General features: G+C 38.7%; 1 protein-coding gene across 1 annotated transcript; it reads left to right on the top strand.

Moving 5' to 3' along the window:
* The first annotated feature begins 1,337 nt into the window (after positions 1-1,337).
* On the top strand, positions 1,338-21,544 carry fam110d (family with sequence similarity 110 member D). The gene is made up of 2 exons (XM_044117274.1): positions 1,338-1,505; positions 17,297-21,544. The coding sequence occupies exon 2, from the start codon at positions 17,996-17,998 to the stop codon at positions 19,322-19,324; it is 1,329 nt and encodes a 442-aa protein (XP_043973209.1). The 5' UTR covers positions 1,338-1,505; positions 17,297-17,995; the 3' UTR covers positions 19,325-21,544.
* The last annotated feature ends 1,844 nt before the right edge of the window (positions 21,545-23,388 follow it).

Genomic DNA, 23,388 nt, shown 5'->3' on the forward strand with positions numbered 1-23,388 from the left:
AATTTTCAGGCACTATGCTGGAAGTTGCAGTTTAAAGGGCCATACCCTAACCCCATGTCTAGAACTGGTTTGACCTACATGATAGTCCTGCAATTGACTTCCCAACACTCATTTAATTTCCCCTGAAATCAGCCAAAGTCTGATTCATGTTTTCCCCCCTTAGGTATTTATCACTTCACATACAAGTAGGAAAATATTCTCCCCTAATTTAGCCAACTCAGTATAAGCAGATGCCTTGTGACTTGTCTCTCTTTTTGATGATTTCCTGGAAAATGTAGACGCTACTGCTTCATCTGAGCTTTATTCATTTTATTCTCTGGGTGTGGTTTCTTCACTGAAGTAACAATTTGTTGAGTAGAGAAATTTTTGCAAAAAAAAAAAAAAAAGTCCCTTGTATAGTTTTTTTTAATTATTATTCAAACTTTCATGTGGCCTATCTTTACTGGAAGATTTACAATGACTGCTTACTGTTTTGTTCCCAGAAATCAAAATTTGCTTCAAATGTCTGGATCCAACTGTGGGATCCTGACTGATTAGTAAAATGACTCAAGCTCCGTCAGGTTGGAAGGAGAGGCTCTGTGAACATCAATTTTCAAATGTTTGACTGACCTATTTGAATATAAATAATTCACTAAAGGCAGAATTAGTCCAATTCTTGAATTGGATAGATTTGTGTCTATATTACCGTAGGGTGACCATATTTTCATTTGGGAAAACCAGGACACCTTTCAGCGGGACGCCCGGGACAGGACGTGAAATACGGACATGTCCCGGGAAATACGGACGTTTGGTCACCCTATACCCTATTACCGAATGTTTTTTTTTTATATATATATAGGCTATATGCTGTGTAAGCATATGTCTCTGCTGCCACCAAATGTTTTGGGGGGGAACTGCTTGTTCTGGCCCAACCCCTGATTCACAGTAGCGATGTTGTGATCAGAATGATGTAACTTTAATTTCTATGGATATAAAGTCGTAAAAGTACAATTTTGTTTTCTATCATGTTCGCTGTGCCCCATAAATTTCTTGAGGCGAACTTATGTTTTTTTTTTTTGTTGTTGTTGTTTGTTTGTTTGTTTGTTTGTTTGTTTTTCACCAATGACTTCCTTCTTGCTGGCGTTCTTTTGAAAGATTCGTTCACCTGATTAAAACATGCAGTTTGGAACTCTGGCATTCATAAATGTAGGAATAACCTGGTGAAAATATGTCTCTGAAAAATGAACACCCACAGTTTTCGTCTTTATCGGGTTAAATAAACCTAATTATTGGTGTTAATGTTTTACTGTGTGATACAAACGGGAACTCAACTTACTCCTACCTGCCCGCCCTCCCTCCTCCTCAGAGGGGGCAGGTCGGAGTCGGGACTCCCTCTCCACTGCTCAGTGTGTTACAGATGCAGCAGCAGAGCGGAGCGCCACGCTCAACATCTGACATTACACACGGATCTCTACACGTTTACTGCATTTGGGAATCAAACAAAGTGGATGACCGGGGTAAATAAGGTGAGTCCAGACAGGTCCGTGTGTTGTTCTTGTTAAACTTGTCGCGGGTAGGTTTGAATCGGGTTCATTTGGGAGATATTTTGATTGGAAAGTTCGGGAAAGCGATCACAAGGTGGGATGAATTGATCCATGATCGGTAAATCGGGGTGATTAATTTGATCTTTTCTTACTCTTTGCTGTTCTGGTTTGTGATTTTTACTTTGTACTTTCGTCAGAAATATAATTAATGAGATTAACTTTATGTACATAAATGCTGATGGCACAGCGACCTCACTGCTGGAAGTAATTTAAGTGTTAATAAATTATATTTTTTTATTTTACATGTTTTTCTTCTTTAGAAAATGTTTGTCTTTGCATGAGTTATCTGACAACTTTATGGCTTGTGCCTGGGAAGCAAGGAACAAGCCATAAAGTCATACAGTACGTGCCCTGTAAAGTCATTTCTAGCGGTCAGGATGACTCTGATTGGTTTCTGGCTGTGCATATTGCCCATAAACACAAGAGCAGGACTTCAACTTGAGCCAAAGAGATTTTGCTGAAAAATTGACAAGTGCATCAATGTATCTTCTGCAGTGTAAATCAATCCACAGACCTTGACGCCCAGTTTAGCTGGCTGGTATGAAGAGAATGGGGTAGCTGACTGACCCCTGCGCTCTCATTAGGGCAAATACAGATGACATAAGGCAGTAGGTTTACAGCTTTGTAGTTTTGACCTAAAATATATCCATCTGCATGTAACCAAAGCTCTGTTTTCCAAACCTCCACTGTGTGTATTTGCTAACTTTACCACTTTTTAGTTATTTATTCATGCAAATAAATAATTGATGCATGTTATTTCCCAAACAGAAGACTAGAATCTTAAGTTTAAAACAGAAGGAAAATAGGCATGCTTGTTATGCAATCTACACACTTCAAAGTGAACAGATTCTCCTCCAAGGACAGAACCATGTGGCCTCAGGGTCCACTATGACCCACCTCAACCCGTCCTATGCAGACTTAATTTGAATGAGTGTCAAGAGTTGGTTTGAGTGGGATCAGGAGCATAAACAACTTAGAGGCCAGACTAAACAAATCACACGTGTCTCTAAATAGATTTATCCCGACTTTAATAGGTGAGCACGTGTCGTTTTGATCGTCTATGTAATTCTGTTTGATGCAGATCATCTACTGGCAGTGCTTTATCCTCGCTTTCTTGAGGGAGAGATGATCTTTTAGTTGTGCTGAGAGACACTTCTGTGGTAAAAATAAAGACTGACGCAGCAATAATCTCTCCACAAGGTTCTCTCAGCAGCTGCTCAAGAGCTTTTGAACACATCAAGGGATTTTTCTCAGCAGATGAGTTAACCTACTTTTTTTTGACAACTTTAAAGACTTAAGTGACAGCTCTAAACGTTAATTCTGTGATATTTTCCTTCAGGTTCATAAATTTTCAGGCTCTTGTTAGGGTGACTTGTCTGGAGACAGATTTGACTGACATTACAGTACCTTGCAGAAACATGCATACCATTTTTGCCCTGTTATAACCACAAGCTTCACTGTATTTTATTGGTATTTTATGTATTAGACCATCACAAAGTAGCACAATATTGTAAACTGGAAGTAAAGTATGATATTTTTTTACAAGACAAAATCTAAAAAGTGTGGCTTGCATTTGTGTTCATTTGTATCCTCCAGGCAGTAATTTGTTGAACAGTTTGCTACTGTTAAATTTGCTTGCTCTTCACTGTATGAGTCCACCAGTTTTGCACATCTAGTGAATTTTTACTCACTGCTTTTGTAAAATCTTAGCTTGGACTTTGACTAGGCTATTTTAACACACAAATAATTTTTTATTTAAACCAGGGGTTTGCAATCTTTACAATCCAAAGAGCCATTTCTATCCTCAGTCCACCTAAATAAAACTTGAGTTACCAATTTTGTGAAAAAACACAGCTTGTAACTTTTGATAAATACCAACTATGGGAAACATATTTAAACATAAACGAATGAAGCTTTGAGGCAGATAGATTTTCCTCGAGGAATTTTAATAATCGAGGTACTCAAAGCACTCGAGGAATCATTACAGCCCTACTAAAATCTATATCTGATATTATATCTATATTTAAGCACTTTCTTCATCAGTTCTGACCAAAGTTATTGAGAGTTGTTTGTGGGTCCAGAGCCGCAGGTTGCACACCCCTGATTTACACTTGTCAATTGTAATTATGGCTATGTTTATAATTAGAGTTTCAAGTTTTTTGCAAATTTCAGCAGTATTGTCCTGTGTTTAGCTCAACCCATGTTCCCATTAACTCTTAACCAGCTTACTGAAAAAAGCCACCCCATACCACGATGCTGCCACTCATGCTTTGTTCTACTTGACTCGTTAAAAACTGCTAACAGGACATATTTTTGCCATTTAAAAAAAATAAAATAAATTCTCTCTCTTCTTAACATCCAGATTTGTAGAGCACATTGATAACATGGCTGTTGTCTTGGGTCGTTTGAGTGCATTTTTAATTGGTCTGATTTCAGGGGGCTGCATACAAATGGATGCCCCACGTTTCAGAACAAGACCCTTTTTAAAAAATTTTCACTAATTTGTGTGTATCTCATCAAATACCAATTAAAGATGGTAAGGTTTGAGGTTGAGAAGTTAAAAAGGTTGAACAAATATTAATGCAAGGGACTGAAAAATTATATGTGAAAAACAAATAATAAGCAGTGAAACATACTGGTTTTGTTTTACTGGTTTCGAAGCAGCAATATGTCTGATTCCTGTAGCAACAACACATCTTCTATCTCCCTGGGGAAGAGGCCAAATGCAGAGAGCTGTTTGCTGCAGTTTTCATCTGAGTCATTGATGGGAGTCCTAACATCATTATCGTGGCTAAATAAAATGCTATTTATGCCTTTAGGCTTGGTTTGCAGCACCAGAGCGGGCGTTGATGATGATGTTAGGATGCAAGACAGTACTAAGAAAAGCCTGCAGAAGCATGTTGATTTTATGACCCTTTACACCATGCATCTGCTTGTTTTGCTTACACCAGCTTTTTGTATCTTAATAATCAGAAAACAATCTACCGTAATAAATAGACTTGTCAAAGACGTCTGATATACTGCTTGCAAAGCAATGCCTTAATTTAAATCCTTTTTATTCAATTTTACCTCTTTTTTTTGTTTGTGTTGTTAAGTAAGTATTTAATCTGATTTGTTTGAACCACATCAATGCCTGCTGCAAAGAGCAAGCAGAAACCACAGAACATTGTCTGGTTTTAGTTTACATTTGGTCACTTGTGCTTTTTATCAGTTCAGTGTCAGTTAGCTCCACCACAGCAGCTATTAAGATTTTGTATGTGCCTTCCTGAACCACACAGTGATTTGAACACTGTTCTTTAACGAAAACATTAAACATTCACTTTGTTAGACCCTCGGTTGTTGAGTGGCTGCATGTAAAGATCTCCAAGTTATGGTGGGAAGCTCAAGTTTCTAATTAAAGGGGAAAATGTACACTGCTAATGACATCATCTTCCCTCTGGGTATACAGAGTGTGTTTGTGTGCGTTTCAGATCAGCAGCTGGTTTGAGACACTTGACATTCAGTGGAGTGTAAAACTTCAAACACTTACAAAAAAAAACCCACCAGTCATATAATTTAAATTTACAGCTTCTTGTCACCCATTGTGCTAAAAGTTTGTGGGAACTTTCTAACAACTTTAAGGAGTGGGTACTATTGGAAAAAGAGCAAGAAATTATTAAAACTTGAGCTCTATAGTTACAGTCTGCATCGATGCATTTAGGCAGACACTATATGTTAAAGTAATAGCCACTGTTACGAAGGACAGCTGGTTGCACGCTCCAGTAAGACCTGCCATCTATTTCATAAGCTGGCATTTCTTCTATTTTGTAAACATCAGGGTGTGGAATCGTCTTCACTCAAGTAACAATTTGAAGAGCAAAGTTTTTTTCTTACCCCTCAAAAGTTATTAAAATACTTTTTGAATAGACACTTTTATGTGGCTTGTCTTTGTTGGAAGATTTACCATTACTGCTTGCTAGTTTGCTTCCAGAAGCTAAAATTTGGTTTAAATGTTTGAACCTAACTTTGGGAATCTGATTGATTTTATTGCACAATTTCAGAAAAATATCCAGACTCAATAATATTCCTGAAAATAGCTGTGACAATGTGAAAAAATATGATTATTCCCCTGCCCTCCATGAGCTTTAACATCTCAATCCCTGAAATTCAACATCAGTTGTTGATTTGAGGGAAGATTCAGTCCATATAGTTGGCCAAACATTTTATCAAGGATGCATTACACTTGAAATGTAGCATCCTGTCAAATAATGAATCTATTTTGTATTGATTGGGATATTGCACACAGTGACATTGTGATAATAGTTGTAATTTAATATAATGTTCACCTCTACTAGTCAAAATCCTTCTCCTTTATTCTTTATGAAATGGCTCAAACTTAGTCAGGTTTGATGGAGAACCTCTTGAACAGTCATTTTCAATTCTTGCTGCTACTGAACTGGTTTGGACTTTGACTAGACCATTCTAACATGTATCAATGAGAGGCAGTATCCTGCAGCATTCAGTCATTTGCAGTCTTTAACAGGTTCTTCTCTATGACTGCCCCTGTTTTTAGGTCCATCCAGCTTTTTTCCAACTCAAATGCCTTTGTGCTCTCTTCTGATGGTAGCAGTATGGTGCCGACATCACCATGTTCCATTATGGGGATTGAACCCTCAAGGTGATGTGCGAAAAACTGGGATATGTCTTGGCTGTCTTTCTTGCCTCTTCCTCATAAAAACCAGATTCAGAGTTGTTGAGTGCCTGACTAATAGCCAACCTGAGCTGTGGATCTCTGGAGCTTCTCCAAAATTATCATGGTTTCTTGGCTGGTTCATTGTATTATCTTGTAAATATTTTAGGCGTAAGCCCAGCTGCTATTATTGCATTAGTTCCATTCCTTCATGGGCTTATGACTCAATCCATAATTCATTGTAGTCAAGAAAATCATGAAACATGATCTGACAGATCTCCATCTCCTGACACCCTCCATGTGAGTGGCTGACAGCTGTGAGAGCAGCCTTTCTCGCCGCTGCTCTCACATCTTTGTAATTGTTCACAGCCTGACTGGCCACCTCTGTTGCTCTGCCACGTCCCATCAATCTCAGCCGTGGCATGCTGCGTCCATTCATCCGTGAGGAAGATGGCACCGAGCTGGACATCCTCTTTCCACACAGGATGAGCCCGTAGATACGGCTTCACTGATTTATCCACGTGTTTTCGGATTCTGACAGAAGCAAAGAGAGGAGAAGGGAACGAATGGAGGGTTCTCTTTCGGCTGCACTTGGGTGCAGTTTGAGGCAAAGCAGGTCGGCTGATCGGTAATGAGAGAAGACAGCTGGCTGGTTCAGTGGAGGCTAACGGCTAAGTGTAAAAGGCAGCGAGGAAGAGGACGAGAGCTCGGTATAGGGTCTTTCTGAAGGAGTTTCTGGATGTTTTAATTTTGTTGATTTTTGAAGTGGTTAGGGTTGTTTTAGGAAGATAAAGTTTGGGACAATAAAAAGAAACATAAGTGTAAATTTTGTTTTATTTTGAAGAGTCTTACTTTGTATATTTTTTTACTACCAGTATCTTCTTATTTTCAAAGTTTTATTGTTTTACTCCAATGCAAATAATCAAGAATAACTCTAAAACTTATAGTAGGCAATTTCCATAGGTTTATGCATTATTTCCTGCATAAAGAAGGCTGATTTTAATCTAAATGATAACCAATGTTGAGTCTTTATGCAGTGTTGCTGTCTAAATGGATGTTTCTCAAATTTCTAAATTTCTGGCCCTCAAAATTACCTGAGCATAGATATAAAGCCTTAACTTGGGTGAACTATGCAAACATTGCTGATAAGCTCATTAAAAACAGCGTATTGATGACATAAACATCCACAAGAAAAATTTGGAAAACATAATAATGTCAGCCACAAATATTTGCTTTATTCATTTGAGTATGTTTACTCTTTTATAACATTTTACCTTTTGGAGCCCCAAGAACTTGAAGTTTATGTCCTACAGTGAACTTAATGTGCTGTGGTGATTATCTCATCCTGTACATACGGTAACTATTTTGTGGTTTGATTATTTTTGTTGTTTAATTTTCAATCTGATTCCTCAGCAGTGTTCAGAAGACAGAACATTCCTGTAAAATGTGAAGAGTCATGGTTCTGTTTAATTAAACTTTCAGCAGTGTCAGATGATTTAAGTCAAATAGTATCTGTTCACTGCTGATGCAGCAAATGAGCTGCATTAGTCTTTTCTCTGTTTTGCTTTTAATAATTAATAACCAAGCTTAACCGGTGCATCATAATTATTTTGTAATGATTATTTAATGTCTCAGAGAATCATTAAAAATGTAGAAGCCTGGGTTAAAAGACTAAAACTATGCCACACAAAAATCTACTGCACGTTTTAAAAAGCATGGCTTTTTACTGATGAATCTTGATTGACTAACTGCCTTTTGCTCCTCCAGTTAAACATATTTGGGAAACTTTTTCATATAAAAAGATAAGTGGGACATTTTATGAACTCTGACGTCAAGCCTTTTAGAACTGCTCTGTGGAGTGGATGCTGAATCAATGCTGACACATTTAAAGTGGTGGAGTGTTGTTCCACAGAGGCGGGGCTGGACGGGCTTCAGCAGGGTAGTCATAGATTACCCAGAGTTTGGAGACAACTGCAGCAGCTTTGTGCCCCGAGTTTCTCTGAACAAGCTCTGTCACAAACATTCACAAGTCAGTGCTAAACTTTTTACAACTTGCAACACTAACGCGTGTTCAGAATAATGCGCCAAAAGTAGTGTAGGTTTCCTTTTGGCATGTTTGCGTGAATTAGATGTTTTCTGCTTTTACTTGCTCTGCTACAGAGGAACAGGTGTATGCTTTAGCACCACTGACTACATTCTGCTGCTGCATTCTGAAAGCAGGCATCCCGCTTTAGCATCTTTTAGGACTCTGTTGAGTCTGACAGAAGTGAAAAAGTGTGAAAAATGTTCTGAATGCGTGAAATAAAACATCTGGCTGCATGCCAGACAGCAGCGTCTCTCTCTCAAGGACTCACCCCAGCAGAACTTAATGGGTGTGTGTGAGAACAGAGCTTCATAATTCAAGACTCTGGCAGATTGAGGGATGTGCCTGGATGTATGCCTCTCCACTGTTCTCTATAAACAACCTCAGGACAGTGAATTCACGGTCACACATAGACACACACTGTGATCACTGTGGCTTTTATTGTTGGCCACATAAGCCAGGCTGGCATGCTGGGGGAGTGGGAAGGGGGGAGCAGTGGCCGTGGTCGTAATTTCCAAAACAATGCTGTCTAGAGCTGCCGCGCCTGCTTGATGAGAGTCAGATTTGGATGTGCTGTGTACAAACGTAGCTCCACCTCGCTGCACTTTGTTCCCCTTTTGCTACACAGTCTCTTCCCACACACACATGTCACACACACAATTCTCCATAGCCAAAGACTGGGAGTGTGCCACACTTTTAGGTTTTGCCTGTGCCACACACTCAATTATTTAGTTAACCTCATGAGGAGATGAGAAGAGAGCTCCATGCAAAAGGAACACCATAATTCTTACAATAGCCTGTGTGGCATTGTGGCATTGTAGCAACTTATGGACTTGTATTTCATTAGTAGCACATTAATGATATATTGATATATTTTTTGAATTAATCTATTTGATTTTATATGAAGTTTTTATTCAGTCTTGAAAACTATTGAGTCTAGGTAGGTTCCAGGTCTGGATGTGTATTGAAGAAAAAACAGACTGCATATTTAATATATAACCTCTGTAAAATGGTTGGGAATTCAAAATAAACTTGTATGCTTCGCAGATATAGTAGTGCAGCAAAAATATTTGCACAAATCTGGACACCTGATTGTGAAAAAGTATGAAATTCAGACATGTTTTACATTTGCTTCCCTCAAGCTCAAGTTCAATTATGGAACTTTTGTTTTTAATAGTTTAGTATCTATATGCATTTCAAACCATTATTCTGGTTCAATATTTACATTTCAGATGAGGTTTTGCTTGACTGAAAGCGCTGAGCTTTTGCCGCAGACTTTAATTATGTAAAAGAGAGTGCTGTGCAGTCGTCTTTTTTAAAGATACTTGCAAGGTGTCATCTGTATTAGAAGGAGTCCTTCTATAACAGAAAGACTGCTTCTGTATTATATAAGCCATGTTAGCAGTCATAAATCTTTGTACCAAATTAAGTATTCTACTTTCATAATTTGTTGAATTGCCCAAGCATTTAGTTGTTCACTCATTTTCAGTGAGGTCAGCACAGAATCATGAAGATATGGAGGCATTGAGGCTGAAGGAACTGCTTTCATGCAGATCTTCGAGGGGAAATAAATTGGTCGCTTTCTTCAACTTTATAAAGCCTCTGAACCTCATATGTTAATTACGTCATTTTCAATTTCATTTGTATCAACTTATGATGCCACGTCGTTACATAAAAGTGGCATTAAGCTGGTCGTTAATGTGGAAACATTCGCATGCAACATTTGAACGCTGTGACTTTTCTTTTAAAAAGCTCTTGGTGGAAAAACAAACACTGACTAATAAAACTTTATCCGCCAGGACAGGAGTGTCAGTAATCTACAGTAACACCACCCTTCTTAAGCCTTGAAGTAAGGACAGTCTTGGCCTGGCAATAAAAAGAAGAATAAACACGGACACTTTATCAAAAAGCTTATCAGAACAAGCAGTGGTGTGGTGTTACGGCATCAGAAAGGGTAGCTGTAAAGCTTAAGGTTGATAACATCTGGAGTATGCAGTCAAATTTTTAGTAGATGCTACATCAATAGGTTAGTGAACTGCAGCTGCAGATCAGGATACAAAGTATTTCTTTTATTTATTATGCTAACTTTTAAAAGCTAAATAGATTTTGTATGAACTTAAACATTATTATTATTATTATTATTAGTAGTAGTAGTAGTAGTAGTAGTAGTGGTAGTAGTAGTAGTAGTAGTAATAATAATCTGATATGGAACAGTATCAGATACTGTTTCATATTTGTTGTTGCTCCTTTTTAATAATAATAATAAAAATAAAAATTATTATTATTATTATTAGTAGTAGTAATAATAATAATAATAATAATAATAATAATAATAATAATAATAATAATAATAATAATAATAATAATAATAATTCTGTGGTTTTAAGTTGAAAATATGGATTTGTTCTCTGCTTAATTTTTATCCAGATGAGATTTAGCTATTCATGCTGTCAGCATGTCAGAGTAGAAATGTTTGGTCCACTGAAACCTCAGCTGTCACAATGATAATTTGATCTGAATGACAAAAGAGCAGCCGCGATGAGTTAAGAGCCCATCTTGTCGATTTTACGGTTTCAGAAGGAGGTCTATTCAGATCGGGGGTCTCTTAAGTCCTCCCAGGTGGCCCTCCTGCTGTTCCACATGAGTGTGGAGCCACAGACCCAGTGGCTAACGGAGTCTTTGTGTCTGAAGGGAGACAGTGGCTTATGTACCCCATGGCTCCAAATCTTTAGCTTTAATTGTCACCATGTTGTCCTTTTCACTACCTGACTAATGAGGCAGAGAAGCCAGATCACTTAACTCTGAACATGGAGGACGACCGTTGTTCTTGGTCATTAATAATCCAGAAAAAGGCGGAGACGTCTCTGTTAGGGGAGCAGAAGATGACACCATCTTCTTTTCTTCAACGTACTCCTTTGCAAATTTTCTTAAGCTCAATGTCTTTATTCTATTATGTTAGTGGAGAATATTTGCCAGAGTGAAAAGGCAGTCAGGATGTTGCCAAAGATTTTGAAACTCAAAAGTTTGAAACTTTTAGTAGGAATTTTTATTGGGAAGTTTCTGGGAATTACTTTAGAATTAAGGAACATTCAAACAAATTGCTTCATATTCAAACATTGTGGTTTCCCACAAGAAAACACAAAAAGACATCCATAAACATCTTAAAACTACAGATTTCAATAGATTTATTGCTGAGATTAACTTTACCAAGTTTCTATTAAGATGGGAATGTGGAGGAAAAATTTCACTTGTCCAAGGATTAAGAAATTTTGTTAGATGATGCTAAAAGCTTCACACACTATTTTACATGAAAATATTCCATTCCCTACTCCTAATTCAACAAGAAAATCAAAATACTACCTCTTCTTGGGCCTCTGCAACATCCTCCCTGTTCACTTCCTCCACCTCCCACTCTGGTGGCCAATTTCTCATTCCACATTTGTCAACCTATTGTGAACTTTTGTGTGTGCATTCCCACATTTTCTAACAAATTTATGTCGATTCAGATGGAAAGTTATGAATTTACCAACCTGGCAGAGGAACTTTTATCAACCTTTTCCTCAAAGGTCAAATGTCTTTCCTCTGGGAAGCTTATTTACAGGTTATTCTCTTGTAAAACAAACACTTGCTGAGTTTTTCTGTGTTTGTCTAATTTTTCACAAGAAATGATCTGCCTGCTTATACCTGGCAGCATAACTCATGATAGAATCTAAACACAGCCCATGTGCTTCCTCTTGGGTCAAATCTACGTGGCACAAACAATGCAGCTGATAAAACTGAAAGGCCACGCTCCCTTCCCTTTACGCGTCTCCGTTGGAGCCGTCTGGGTTCCTTGATGTGGGATGACAAAAAACATCTGTTTTTTCTTAAGCTGCACTGGAGGTAGGTATAAGCCTTCCCTGGGGACTGGGCCAAAACAGAGAGGACAAGAAGGGAGGAAAGAAAGACAGAGATGGACAGGGCAGTTTAACTAGCGGAAAAAGGTTGTAAGTTTAACAGATTGTTGCTGGAGATTCAGAGGTTTGTTAGTTTGGAGATGACTTTAGGTTCAGAGACCTTATTTATCAAAGAATTACCATGTTGTACAGTAGAAATCACCAAATACTTTCTTGCAGGACTGTCAATTTATGTCCAGTTCTAGAATAAACTCCAGCGAAGAATAGAACAAGTTGCTGAGAGATGCTGATTATCAAGCTTACAATAGGAGTGTACACAATAATAACTTTGGGAAGGACTGTTTAGAGTGTAATATTTGTTTATTATTTGAAGTTATCAGAAATGCACAATGGATGCCAGTGGGATATTCACTGTTCAATGGAATCTCAGTGCAACATATTTTCACAACTAACACAGATCACACTACTATTACTACTTATGCTCAAACTATGATAACATATTCCATTTGCCGAAGTTTCATTGGTTTTATTCGTGGAAAAAAAGAGTACTGACCTCAGAGATTTGAATGAAATGCAGAATTAAGAATTTTTTTATGATGTTTTTTTTTTTACTACTAGGATTATTTAAAGTTTAAGTTGTCAGTCATGGATGTCACTTTCTATTGTTCAGATGCAATGAGTACTGTCGCCAGCAGCCAATAGAACAGTAACAGAGATGCCACTGTTCTGTCCCCTGTGACAGATTGTACAATTTATTAATGCAATAGAATCACATGAATGGAAAGAAAGTCTTAAAAGAGGGCAAGGAGACTTACAAAAACCACATCAAACTAGAAAAGAGAGACACTGGTCATAGCAACAGCAGTGCAGGATTTTATTTTGGTATCAGATACTGTTCCATATTTGTTATTGCTCCTTTTTAGTCCAGAAAGTCCTAAATTGACAGTCATTGGGTTTGTCACACTGCAGGAGAATAGATCAATGGCAGGTTTACAAGTTGTTAGAAGCAAACATATTAAGGAACAAAGAATCCTTCAAGACTTTTACTAAGAGTTGCCTTTAATTTTAAAGGGATAACAGACTTAAGTATGCTCCTGTTCAGGTCTGTTTCTGAAACATTCTCTTCCCTGTAGTTCTCCTCCATATGCAAACTCTGTGCATTTGTTGATCTATTTTATTTAAAAAAAAAGAGAGAGTATTTGTGTTTTGTTGATCACACTATGACCCTAACAACCTCCTGACTCATCAAGTAGTAGGTTGCTAAAAAAGTGAACATAAGCAGAGTTTAAACAGATGTAGCCCCGATATATAAAACACTTTTAACACAATACATGTTGGGACAAAAGCTTTTTAAGATTTACTTCAGATACTGGGAGTAACGGTAAAAGGAGCCAGACAGGGAAACAGATTCAGAGAAAGGTCAGGCATGTGTTTACAAGAAGCAAGGGAAATGAGAGGGTAGAGATGGTAGGAGAGTGCAGGGAAAAGAAGCTAGGGCGGTGTTACTAAGGAAAAGATGGGGGCGGTGTTCACTGTAGAGATGAGAGTAGAGGGACAGGGTTCAGAGGTTAATGACAACCTACAGCGGGAGACAAAGGAGGTCATGAAGCACAAGAGAAATTCAAAGGCAGTCTCACGCTTTTCACAAGCTTTCAGATCACAAGAGAATGGGCTGAGTACTAATTTGGCTCATTTCGGTCAATGGAGCTAATGGGGCCCCATTGTTCTCCATATGTGTGTGTGTGTGTGTGTGTGTGGGTGTGTGCGTGGGTGGGTGTACTGAGTGTTTTTGTTGCAGCATTTAATCAGTATTTTCTGGAAACATCTGTCTTTTAATGTGCCTGTTACTTCACAGTTTTCAGTAAGACTTAAATGTGTGATTAGAAAGTTAGCACTTTCAACAAGTGATGACATCTAAATGTGATGGATTCCCTTAACGCCCTTTATGTCAGATTCAGTGATCATCATTTGAATTACAAATACAGCAAAGATATTCATTGGAATTGGTGCAAGCACTGATGTAACCAGAAGTATTGAAGCTTCTTCATTTTAGGTGAATTAAGCAAAACAGCCATATTGCCACTGGCTACAGGACCTGGCAGAATGATTAAGGTTTTTGTTATCAAAAGGATTATTTTCAAATGATCACTGAATGATTTGCTACTTTCAGTATTAATAAGTTGTATGTTATATTTTTAGTCCCTTACAATAAAGTTGGCAACATAATTTAAGACTCTACTCAGGCTTGTGTTTGGATGCGATCAGAGTAAAATTAGTTGTTGCATTGTAGCTGTTGTCTCAGATGGGGATCAGAATGTTCCAAAGGAAAATCTTTTCATCAATACCCCCAACAACCAAAACTTGAACTGTAACCCCAGTCTCACTTCCTCCCTGTTTTCCACTCATTTTTCTTGCCTCATGCCAAGCCCTGTCTCCTCTTTTACCTCCACACCTGTCGTGAGAAATTTCTCCCGGAACTCTGCCTAAACAATGGTTGGCTTTCCTGAGCTCCAACATCTGGAAAAGCTAACCAGCATGCCAGGGCCCCCATTCCTCAGGTAATTTACAGTGGCATGCCATTTGACAAGCTCTGCAAGGGGTGTGGAGGCTGAATGAACTAGATTATGGTGAAACTTAAGCTCTTCTTCTAAAGTTTCAGCAGCACTTATTATTTAGTGGTAGCTGAAGAGTAGTTATACACAAAACAGTTAGACATAGCAAGTTTTTCATATGAAAGTGTGACTATTTCAGCAGGCTGGTTATATTTAATTTTTTTGTTTTTTTATGTATGACCAAAATAAAAGAAATTCAGCACTAATATGAAAGGTCTGGTAGTTGTGCAATTACCTGTCCTTTGTTTTCAATTGGTAACAAATATAAAACATTTTGAAATAGTTTTCTGTCTTATGTACAAGTATGTTGATGCATTTCAATTATTTTGAAAAAAAAGGCTGTAGTTTCTCCAGGCGGCTTTGATTAATTTAAATGTGTTTTGCATAATATGCATGACTCATGCATCATTGAACACATGCTGCATTTCTTTAAAGCCAGTGATGTTCTACTTTAAGAGGAATCAGCTAAAATTGGTGCTATGCAGCAATCAAACATATGAAATCTAAACGCAGCAATCTGATTGGTGGGTGTTTCATTGATCATTAAAGGTTTCTTTGCTTTTTCTTCTTTCCGTAATATGGCATTGGAACAAACAACACAGCCCATACACAGTTTGTGTTAGCCATTTTTAGGAATTTATATTTGGTTGTAATTCCTGCCACAATTTGTTGCACAAATTTGTGAAAAATAACAACATATAAGAAGAAACGATTCCACTTCAGACAGAAATTTTATTCAGATTTAGTACTTTGAGTAAAAGGTATTGACAGAGTCAGGAAGTACAAATGCTGAATTAAACATCAAAAAGCAGAAAAACACTTTACAGGCCTGATGTGCAAAGCTTCATTGGTCCAATATTTTATGACATGATATGATTCTCTTTTTCTTGAAATGGCAACTCTGCTTCCTCGGTTTGATATATATCTTGATACCTAAGAAATTCTGACTTTGAATGGGGGTGTTGTCAACAGAGTTCCACCTTTTCCTGTTGGATGTCTTATGTAGATTATTATAACAATGAAATATAAATCATTTTCCTTGCTGTTTTTGTTTCATTTGTTGGGAAGGAAAAACTAAAATAGCTGCTGATAACATTTGAAGCTGACCTAAGGAAAATTAAACCCAACAATAATGGCCTTCCTGCTGTCTTGCGGAAGACAATGAGCACTTTCCTCCCTGTTTGGACATAAACCACCTGTGAATTTGGGTTTCTGGTTTCCAGACACTACCACTTATAAAATTGTCTTTTTGCCTTGAACTGACACGCACACACACACACACACACGCACACACACAACTCAGGTGAAAAACTAGAGCAGACATGCAAATACCCATAGCTGCATGCACATCCAGATATACACGCACATGTACACAGACACATGATAACTGTGCTTGAGTGTTTTCTAGCTAAATATACTCCTTCTGCAGAGTCTAGCCTGTTATAAGCTTGTGCAACCCGCTTTTTACCCTCTCAAATGCAGAAGCAGCATGAAATTGATGTAAAATAAAATAGTGCAAAATGTTTTAACATTTAGGGAAACAGCATAGTCTGTTTGTTTTAGTGTCCCATTTAACTTTTGTTAAAATGAAGAGAGTAGAGTATGAAACACTTGGTATAGCTCCATTTAGAAACATTTAGTGGCTTTGAATTACAGCAGTCTGTCTATAGTTTTCTCTTTTTTTTCTCCTCCCCTCCAGGGGGTCTTTTGTGGGCTCTAGTGTACCTTATTTGAAAGTTGGCTGACAGGAAGGGGAAAGGAGAGGGGGGAAGACATGCGGTAAATGTCGATGGGTCCGGGAATCGAACCCGTGACGGCCACGTCGAGGACTCAAGGCCTCCAAACGTGGGTTGCGCTATCCCCTACGTCACCACAGCACGCCCCTGTTTATAGTTTTCTGATCTGATTTTTAAGACATCAGTTACACTGGCTTGTTTCAAAATGTAATATATTGTTTGGAAATATCTCTGCCTGTAAAGTTTATTTTAGTCTATTAACTGTAGCAAGCAGCTGAATTGGTCCCAAAACAGATTGTCTCAACTCTAAAGATAAAAATAGCTAAAACAAATGACTCCTCAAAATAAGAAAAGGTCTGGCCCTCTTCCTGTACAAAAAAAAAGAAAAGATAGAAGCAGACATGCCATCATCCCTTCTGGACATTAGAGTCCATATTTGGTTTATTTTCAGTCACAATTTATCCTGTGTTGAGGGTGACTTGCAAGGACATTTTATATTTTATTTATATACAAGCCTGATGGTAATTAAAGGCTCAAATATGTCAGCTTCATATCTCTGCCTGCTGCACTCATGCAGCTCCTTCTGGTTTTAAATGGGTACAGTCTGAGCAGAGCTAAAGGGGCCGCTGTCTTTTCAGCCATCTGGTCTCTGCTGCCTGCCCTGGAGAGCAGCACATCAAACTAAAACCACTCTTTCTCTCTCCCCGACTCTCCCAGGGGTCTCCACAGCCGAGGTTAGGACGAGGACGCGATCTGCTTCTTCTCCACCTGCCCATCATCGAACCAAGTGCCTTGGTGCCGGCCAGGTCATCTCATCTGGGACGGGTGCCAAACAATAAGTCTTGACCTACCGCCCCTGAGAAGACCTGCACTAAACAAATATTTGAGGCCATTATATCTCATTTCACCGGGCAGCCGCCACCAAGAAGATCAACAGTGAAGGGTGTAGTTAAGAGACGAAACGAGAGAAGCAAAAAGAGGGGGAGGAAGAAGTAAACCTTTCAAAGTGCACCCCTGCCTATTTCTGCCACGCTGTGGGCAGGGAGCATCTTATTTGGGAGCTTTGCTGGCTGACAAAAAAAGCACTTCTCCATTGCTTGCCTGGTCAGATGCCTGGGTAAATACTAGATAGAGATATCAATTAGTCTGAGTTCTTCCACCGCCCAACAAAGAGACTGCGAGCTATCTATAGAAAACATAGCAACAAACTTGGACTTTGCGGTCACTTGAATTACCACTTCTTCATAACCCTTTCAGAAAGTTTCATGAGCTGTGAGAAACAGGAATGAGAGTTGCTGCAATTTTTTACTTTTAGAAACTTCTCCAAAACCAACAACAGCTCACTGTGGGGACCGGAAGCTCGGAGCCAGGTCAGAAGCTGCAGTTTTGATGTCCTTCCCAGCTCAGTAAAGTAACATGAAACCCCTCACTCCAATTGGGTCCCCCTCTCCTCTGAGGCTGCTCAACAAGGGTCCAGATTACCTGCGCAGGCAGATCGACGGTGGGGGTCACGGCCGTTCGGTCAGCGCCGTGGAGAGGCTTGAGGCCGACAAAGCCAAATATGTCAAGACTCAGCAAGTGATCAACACCAAACAAGAACCTGTGCTTGTGCCCTGTGCCACGCCACCACCGCAGCCTCGGAGAGCCCTCTCTGTACCTGGCAGCTTGACCCCTCGTTCTTCCCCGCGACGGACAGCCAACACCCCCTTCTCTACTCTCTCTGGCTCCTTCACCTCAAAAGACGAAAATGAAAATGATGATGCAAGAAAGGAGAACAGACGGACTTCTATTGACATCAGAACACACAACAGGAGCAACGTGAGCAAAGTTATGCCTCAAAGCCCCAGAACGCCTGGAATTAACAGCCTAGTAGCGCCACACAGTGCCCCCGTTCTCAGAAGGAGTACAGGCAAGCGCATGCTGAGGCCAGACTCCCTGTTAATATACAGGCAGAAGAAAGAGTGCAAAAGCCCTAACAGCTCCACATTGGGAGAGAACAATAACATGGAGTTGAAGGGATATAGTTTTGTACGTCGCCTCTTCCAGGGTTCAATGAGAGAAAAGAGTGGTGGAGGAGAAAGAGTTCAGAAGATGGTGATAGGTGACGAGAAAGCATCTTCACGGGATGGGGACTCTAGAATGTCTTGGACCAACGACAAAGATGTTACAGATGGAGGACCAATGAGTCGAAGGTCAAGCAAGACGGACCAAGAACGCACCCCAGAGCCTATCCAAAGTCCAGGTTTTAACTGCACATTGGAAAACACAAGAAATGGTTTTATTAATGGCACCACTGACCAAATAAACATTAGGCATGATGATGAGAGCGATCCATGGAAGCGTGCCTCCCCGATGCCACAGAGAAGGCTGTTTGGAGAACTGCAGCGCTCCAAGTCAGACCTGCGTTTGCGCTGTTCAGTAGCTTTGTCGGAGCAGGAGCATTTCTTTGACTTCTGTGGACTGGACATGGACATGATAGAGCGTCTGGGCCGGGAGAACTTCCTCTCTTATGCCAGCTCAATAGACACGCTTTCCTTGGCTCTGCGCAGTGTAGGAGGAGACGGCTGTGGTGGCTCAGAGCCCAGCGAGTTTTCTCGCCACTCAGGAGATGGACTGTTTCAGGAAGAACTGGCAGAGCAGCTTCCCACTGGCGTGTCCATCATCGAGAGAAATGCCCGCGTCATTAAGTGGCTGTATGGGTGCAAGAATGCAGCTCAGGAAGGACCCAAAGAGTCAACTGTATAGTATGAGGATCGAAGATTTGCAGTTGGAACCAGATGTTTACATACACATTTGATTTGTATTTTGCCATTCTCTCAATAGCTTGCTGGAAGTTTGGCCCATTCCTCCTGACAAAACTGTTGTCACTGGGTCGTTTATATTGGCTGCCTTGCTTGCATCAATGCTAATTGACATAAAACTGAAAAAGTTTAGTATGATTTCCTGTCAAACAGTGAAGATAAACATAAAACATCTCTTTCTACAATGTATCAAAACATCTGGTTTTAACTGTATGTGCCATGGAATGCTAAAAGTTTATTTTTACATAAGCCAGTGTTTAAGTGCATTCTTAAAAGTACCAATTAAACTAATAATTAGTAAATTCAACAGATGAAGGATCTAGTTTTGCTCAATCTGTAAACCAGAGGTAAAGAGACAAAGCATACCAGTTTTTGATTTGAAAAAGTTTTCAGTCATTAAAACAGGATTCATACACCAGAGGATTAGATTAGCATTGATCTGACAGATAACTTTTCCAACACTAAATGCTAATGTGTTTCTTGTATTACATGTAATGTATGTGTACTGTTTTTTTCTTTAGTATTTACCACACAACTTACTACTTTAGTTCTTTAGTATTTACTCATTAACACCAACAAGAGCTTTTGTATAATTATTGCAAGCTTACAATTTAGCACGTAGTTGATGATTAGCTCAAAGGTTGACGCATTTAACAGGTTGTATGTCTGGAATTTGTTGGACTTTTACATATTCCTTAAAAGATTTTGAAATACTCATCTGTTCAAATGAAGTTACTAGAGCTTCATTATGCAAAACTACAACCTTCATGTATTTCCATTTAACTACAATCAGTATTACTGGCATTCCATGGCATATAATTACCTTTAGTTCCTCTACTGTAGAACAACTGATAGTTTCATCTTGTCAGATTTAAATGTTGTATTTATAGAACCTAGCGACTATTTGTATGAGTGTGAACTGTTCTTACTCTCCAAGTGTAGCTTGATAGTATCAGTGGGTGAGTGATGTGGACATTATCCTTTACATTTCAAGTTTCTTTTCGGTATTTTTATTTTTTTTGGCAGAACTGGATTCTGAGCAGACTTGAATTCCCCATGTAACCCCTCAAAAGGCACATAGATGTTTGAAACATGCTTAAAGAGTCTAGACAGTAATGCTCCCTCGTACTGAGTAATTTAAAAACCACTACGCTATATTTTTCTTTGTAAACAGGCATTGTGTGAGAGTGAAATGAACTGTGTACCTCATTTGAATCTGTCCCAGTTTCTTACTTTTTTCTCTTACAATTTTAGTCCTTGAACGCAGGCGTTGGAATAAACTCATGAGACGCTCCTGTGGGGTGTATGATTGCACTGAATAGATAGAGGAAATTAGAGAGTGTAAAAATCACCAGGATGTTTAACACTGAGCTGGATTCAGAAGAACATCAGCATCCAGAACAACTGTAAACAATATTTGGCTGGATTAATTTTTTATTTTTTTTTACTTCATTTTTTTTTAACTGCTTACAAAGGTCAAGAAAATCATTAAAGTTGAGGTCATTTCATTTCATACCTGTCTAGTGACTGTTGTGTAAGGTTCTGATTCACAAACCGCAATACACATGGAAAACCTGGGTTAATATTCCATCCTGTAAGGACTTTGAACTGGAATCCTTCACACTAACGTGTTCAGCTCTGTTTGAAAAGAGGCAGAAGTTGTTAAATGTTGTAGGGAGTCACTTTCACCAACTGCTAGTTTACAGATGTTTAACCCATGCAGCTGGTCCATGAGAGCATGCAGGGGAGGCTGAACCAACTTTCCTCCCACTGATAAGCACAGATCCTACCTCACTTCATCCATTTCTCACTGCTTCACACTTCCCTGAAAGGTCATTCCCATTTCTTGCCCTGGAGGATGCCACTGTAATCTGTTAAAGTATGTGGAGGTTAGCCTGCGAGGACTCGTGGGCTGAGCACTAACCAAAAATGATGGGCTTAGTTTATTTATTCATGTCATAAATTAAAACTTAGAGCCTTTGTTTTTCTGTATTTGTCACGAGCATGACACACTTCTGAAACAGCTTTTACATAGACCTATTTTTATTGCATGTTTACAAAGTGGCTCTAAAATTTGGTGTATATGAGAGAGTTTTGTTTTTTTTATTATTCCAAAAAGGTTTTGTGTATGATGCACACAGTTAATAAAAACAGAAAAGTGAAACCAAGTGTGTTGTCTTTCACTGTTATCTCTTAAATTTATTTCACAGGCATTATAGAGTGAAATCCACACTATGAGACTTTAAGCTTTACAGTTTCACATGGGCATCACATTTAGAAATCTTATGGAACTGGAGTGTAAAGGAATACATCGAAAAAAAAAAAAAAAAATGATTGTGTAAAATGCTATTTTTCTTACCTGTCACCTCACCTCAGACAGTGAAAATCATATTCAATGGTGGCCAAAGTCGACCCTCAAGGACTTACTTTGTGCACCACTGTTCTATATGATTCTCAAATATAGACTGATAAATTCCAAGTCTTTGTTTCTTTTAATTTTGATTACAATGATTTATAGATAATGAAAACTCAAAATTCAGTCTCTCTGATCATCTCATCAAAGTAATCTGGCCCTCAATTGCACCTACACAGTGTGTCATACACTGATTGCCACAGCTCATTAATGCAGTCATTCATGCAAGAGGCGGCCAAACCAAATATTTAGTGCAGAGAAAATTGTAAAAATAAAAGCTTAAAATATTTTAGTCTATTTGTAATGAATCTATTTCAAATGACTGTTTCGCTTTCTGGATGATTGGCAAGAAATCTAGCACTTTTATGCAATATTAACATTTTTGGGGGAAATATCAGTACATGCTAATTTGTACATCACATGTGTTATCAAAAAAGTGTTTTGTATGAGTTTTGGATATCACACATGTAAACTTTCACATCTAGTTAATCACACTGGCATAATTATTGACATGTATATTTTATCTCAACACAGTGTTACGTAACATCGTCTCACCCTTGACTCTCTCCCAAGCCTTCAAATTGCTTCATTAAATTTTATTTTTCACATCATCTCAACAGGCTGGGCACTAATCCTGTTAGCATTCCCTGCATAGCACGGTGTTTGGAGAGCTGCAGCAGGTTGAGCTGGAAGACAAGGAGGCCTCTGTGTGGCCTGATGCTACAGCTGGGAGCAAACCCTCCACCCTGTCTGCAGCCTCCTCCTGACACTCTTTGTCCCCTCTCTGAGTCAGCCGTTGTTTTCAGACATTCCAGCTCAATATGGCCGGCTAGAAATCTTAGGAAGTATTTCTGATCATTCCTTTTGTTTCATTTTGACTTTGAGATCTAAAAATGAAAAGTGAAACATTAGCCGGTGGATCCTGTTGCCTGTAAAGTGCATCTATACAACTCTTAAAGACAAATAAATTTGGTGTTCTTACAAAAAAATGTGTATTGTTGCAATGAGATAATACATGGTACAAACATGAAAACCGTGTCTTTTGAGCAACATTTTCACATTAAAATGCGTTTTTTTGTTAGAACATAATATTTGGTTACCTGGCTCCTAATGTAAAAAAAAAAAATTATATTTTAAAAACTAAATACATTATTATAATAATATCTTTTCAAAATATTATTAGTATTTGAATATTAGTATTCAGAATACTAATAATATATAGCCTTTAGCATAACAGCTCATATTCTGAAACTTTTCATTAAACGTCACACAAAGTAGTTCAAGGACATCTTATTGCACCACTTCAGGCTGCTGGTTGTACAATACCTTGCAAGCTTGCAATAAATACAATAACTTCACATTTAACCATGAACACAGTGTTTTCTTTGTGTGCATTGTCTTCCCACACACAGAATAAAGCCAAAGCCCTCCTCAGTGGCTGATTCTCAGTCACTTACTCAGACCGGAGGGCCTGCTGTGACATCCTGTTTTGGGTTCACGAGACAAGCTTTAAGCATATGGTCGTATTTTGAGCTGGGTCTCTGTCCCTCTGTCTGCACTGGAAGTAAACAGATAACAGCTGGCAGGGAGCTACT

This window comes from Gambusia affinis, linkage group LG05 (genome assembly GCF_019740435.1).
Source record: "Gambusia affinis linkage group LG05, SWU_Gaff_1.0, whole genome shotgun sequence".
Lineage (NCBI taxonomy): Eukaryota > Metazoa > Chordata > Actinopteri > Cyprinodontiformes > Poeciliidae > Gambusia > Gambusia affinis.

Coding starts and splice junctions, on each gene's coding strand:
- fam110d (XM_044117274.1), top strand. CDS start 17,996: ATGAAACCCCTCACTCCAATTGGGTCCCCCTCTCCTCTGAGGCTGCTC.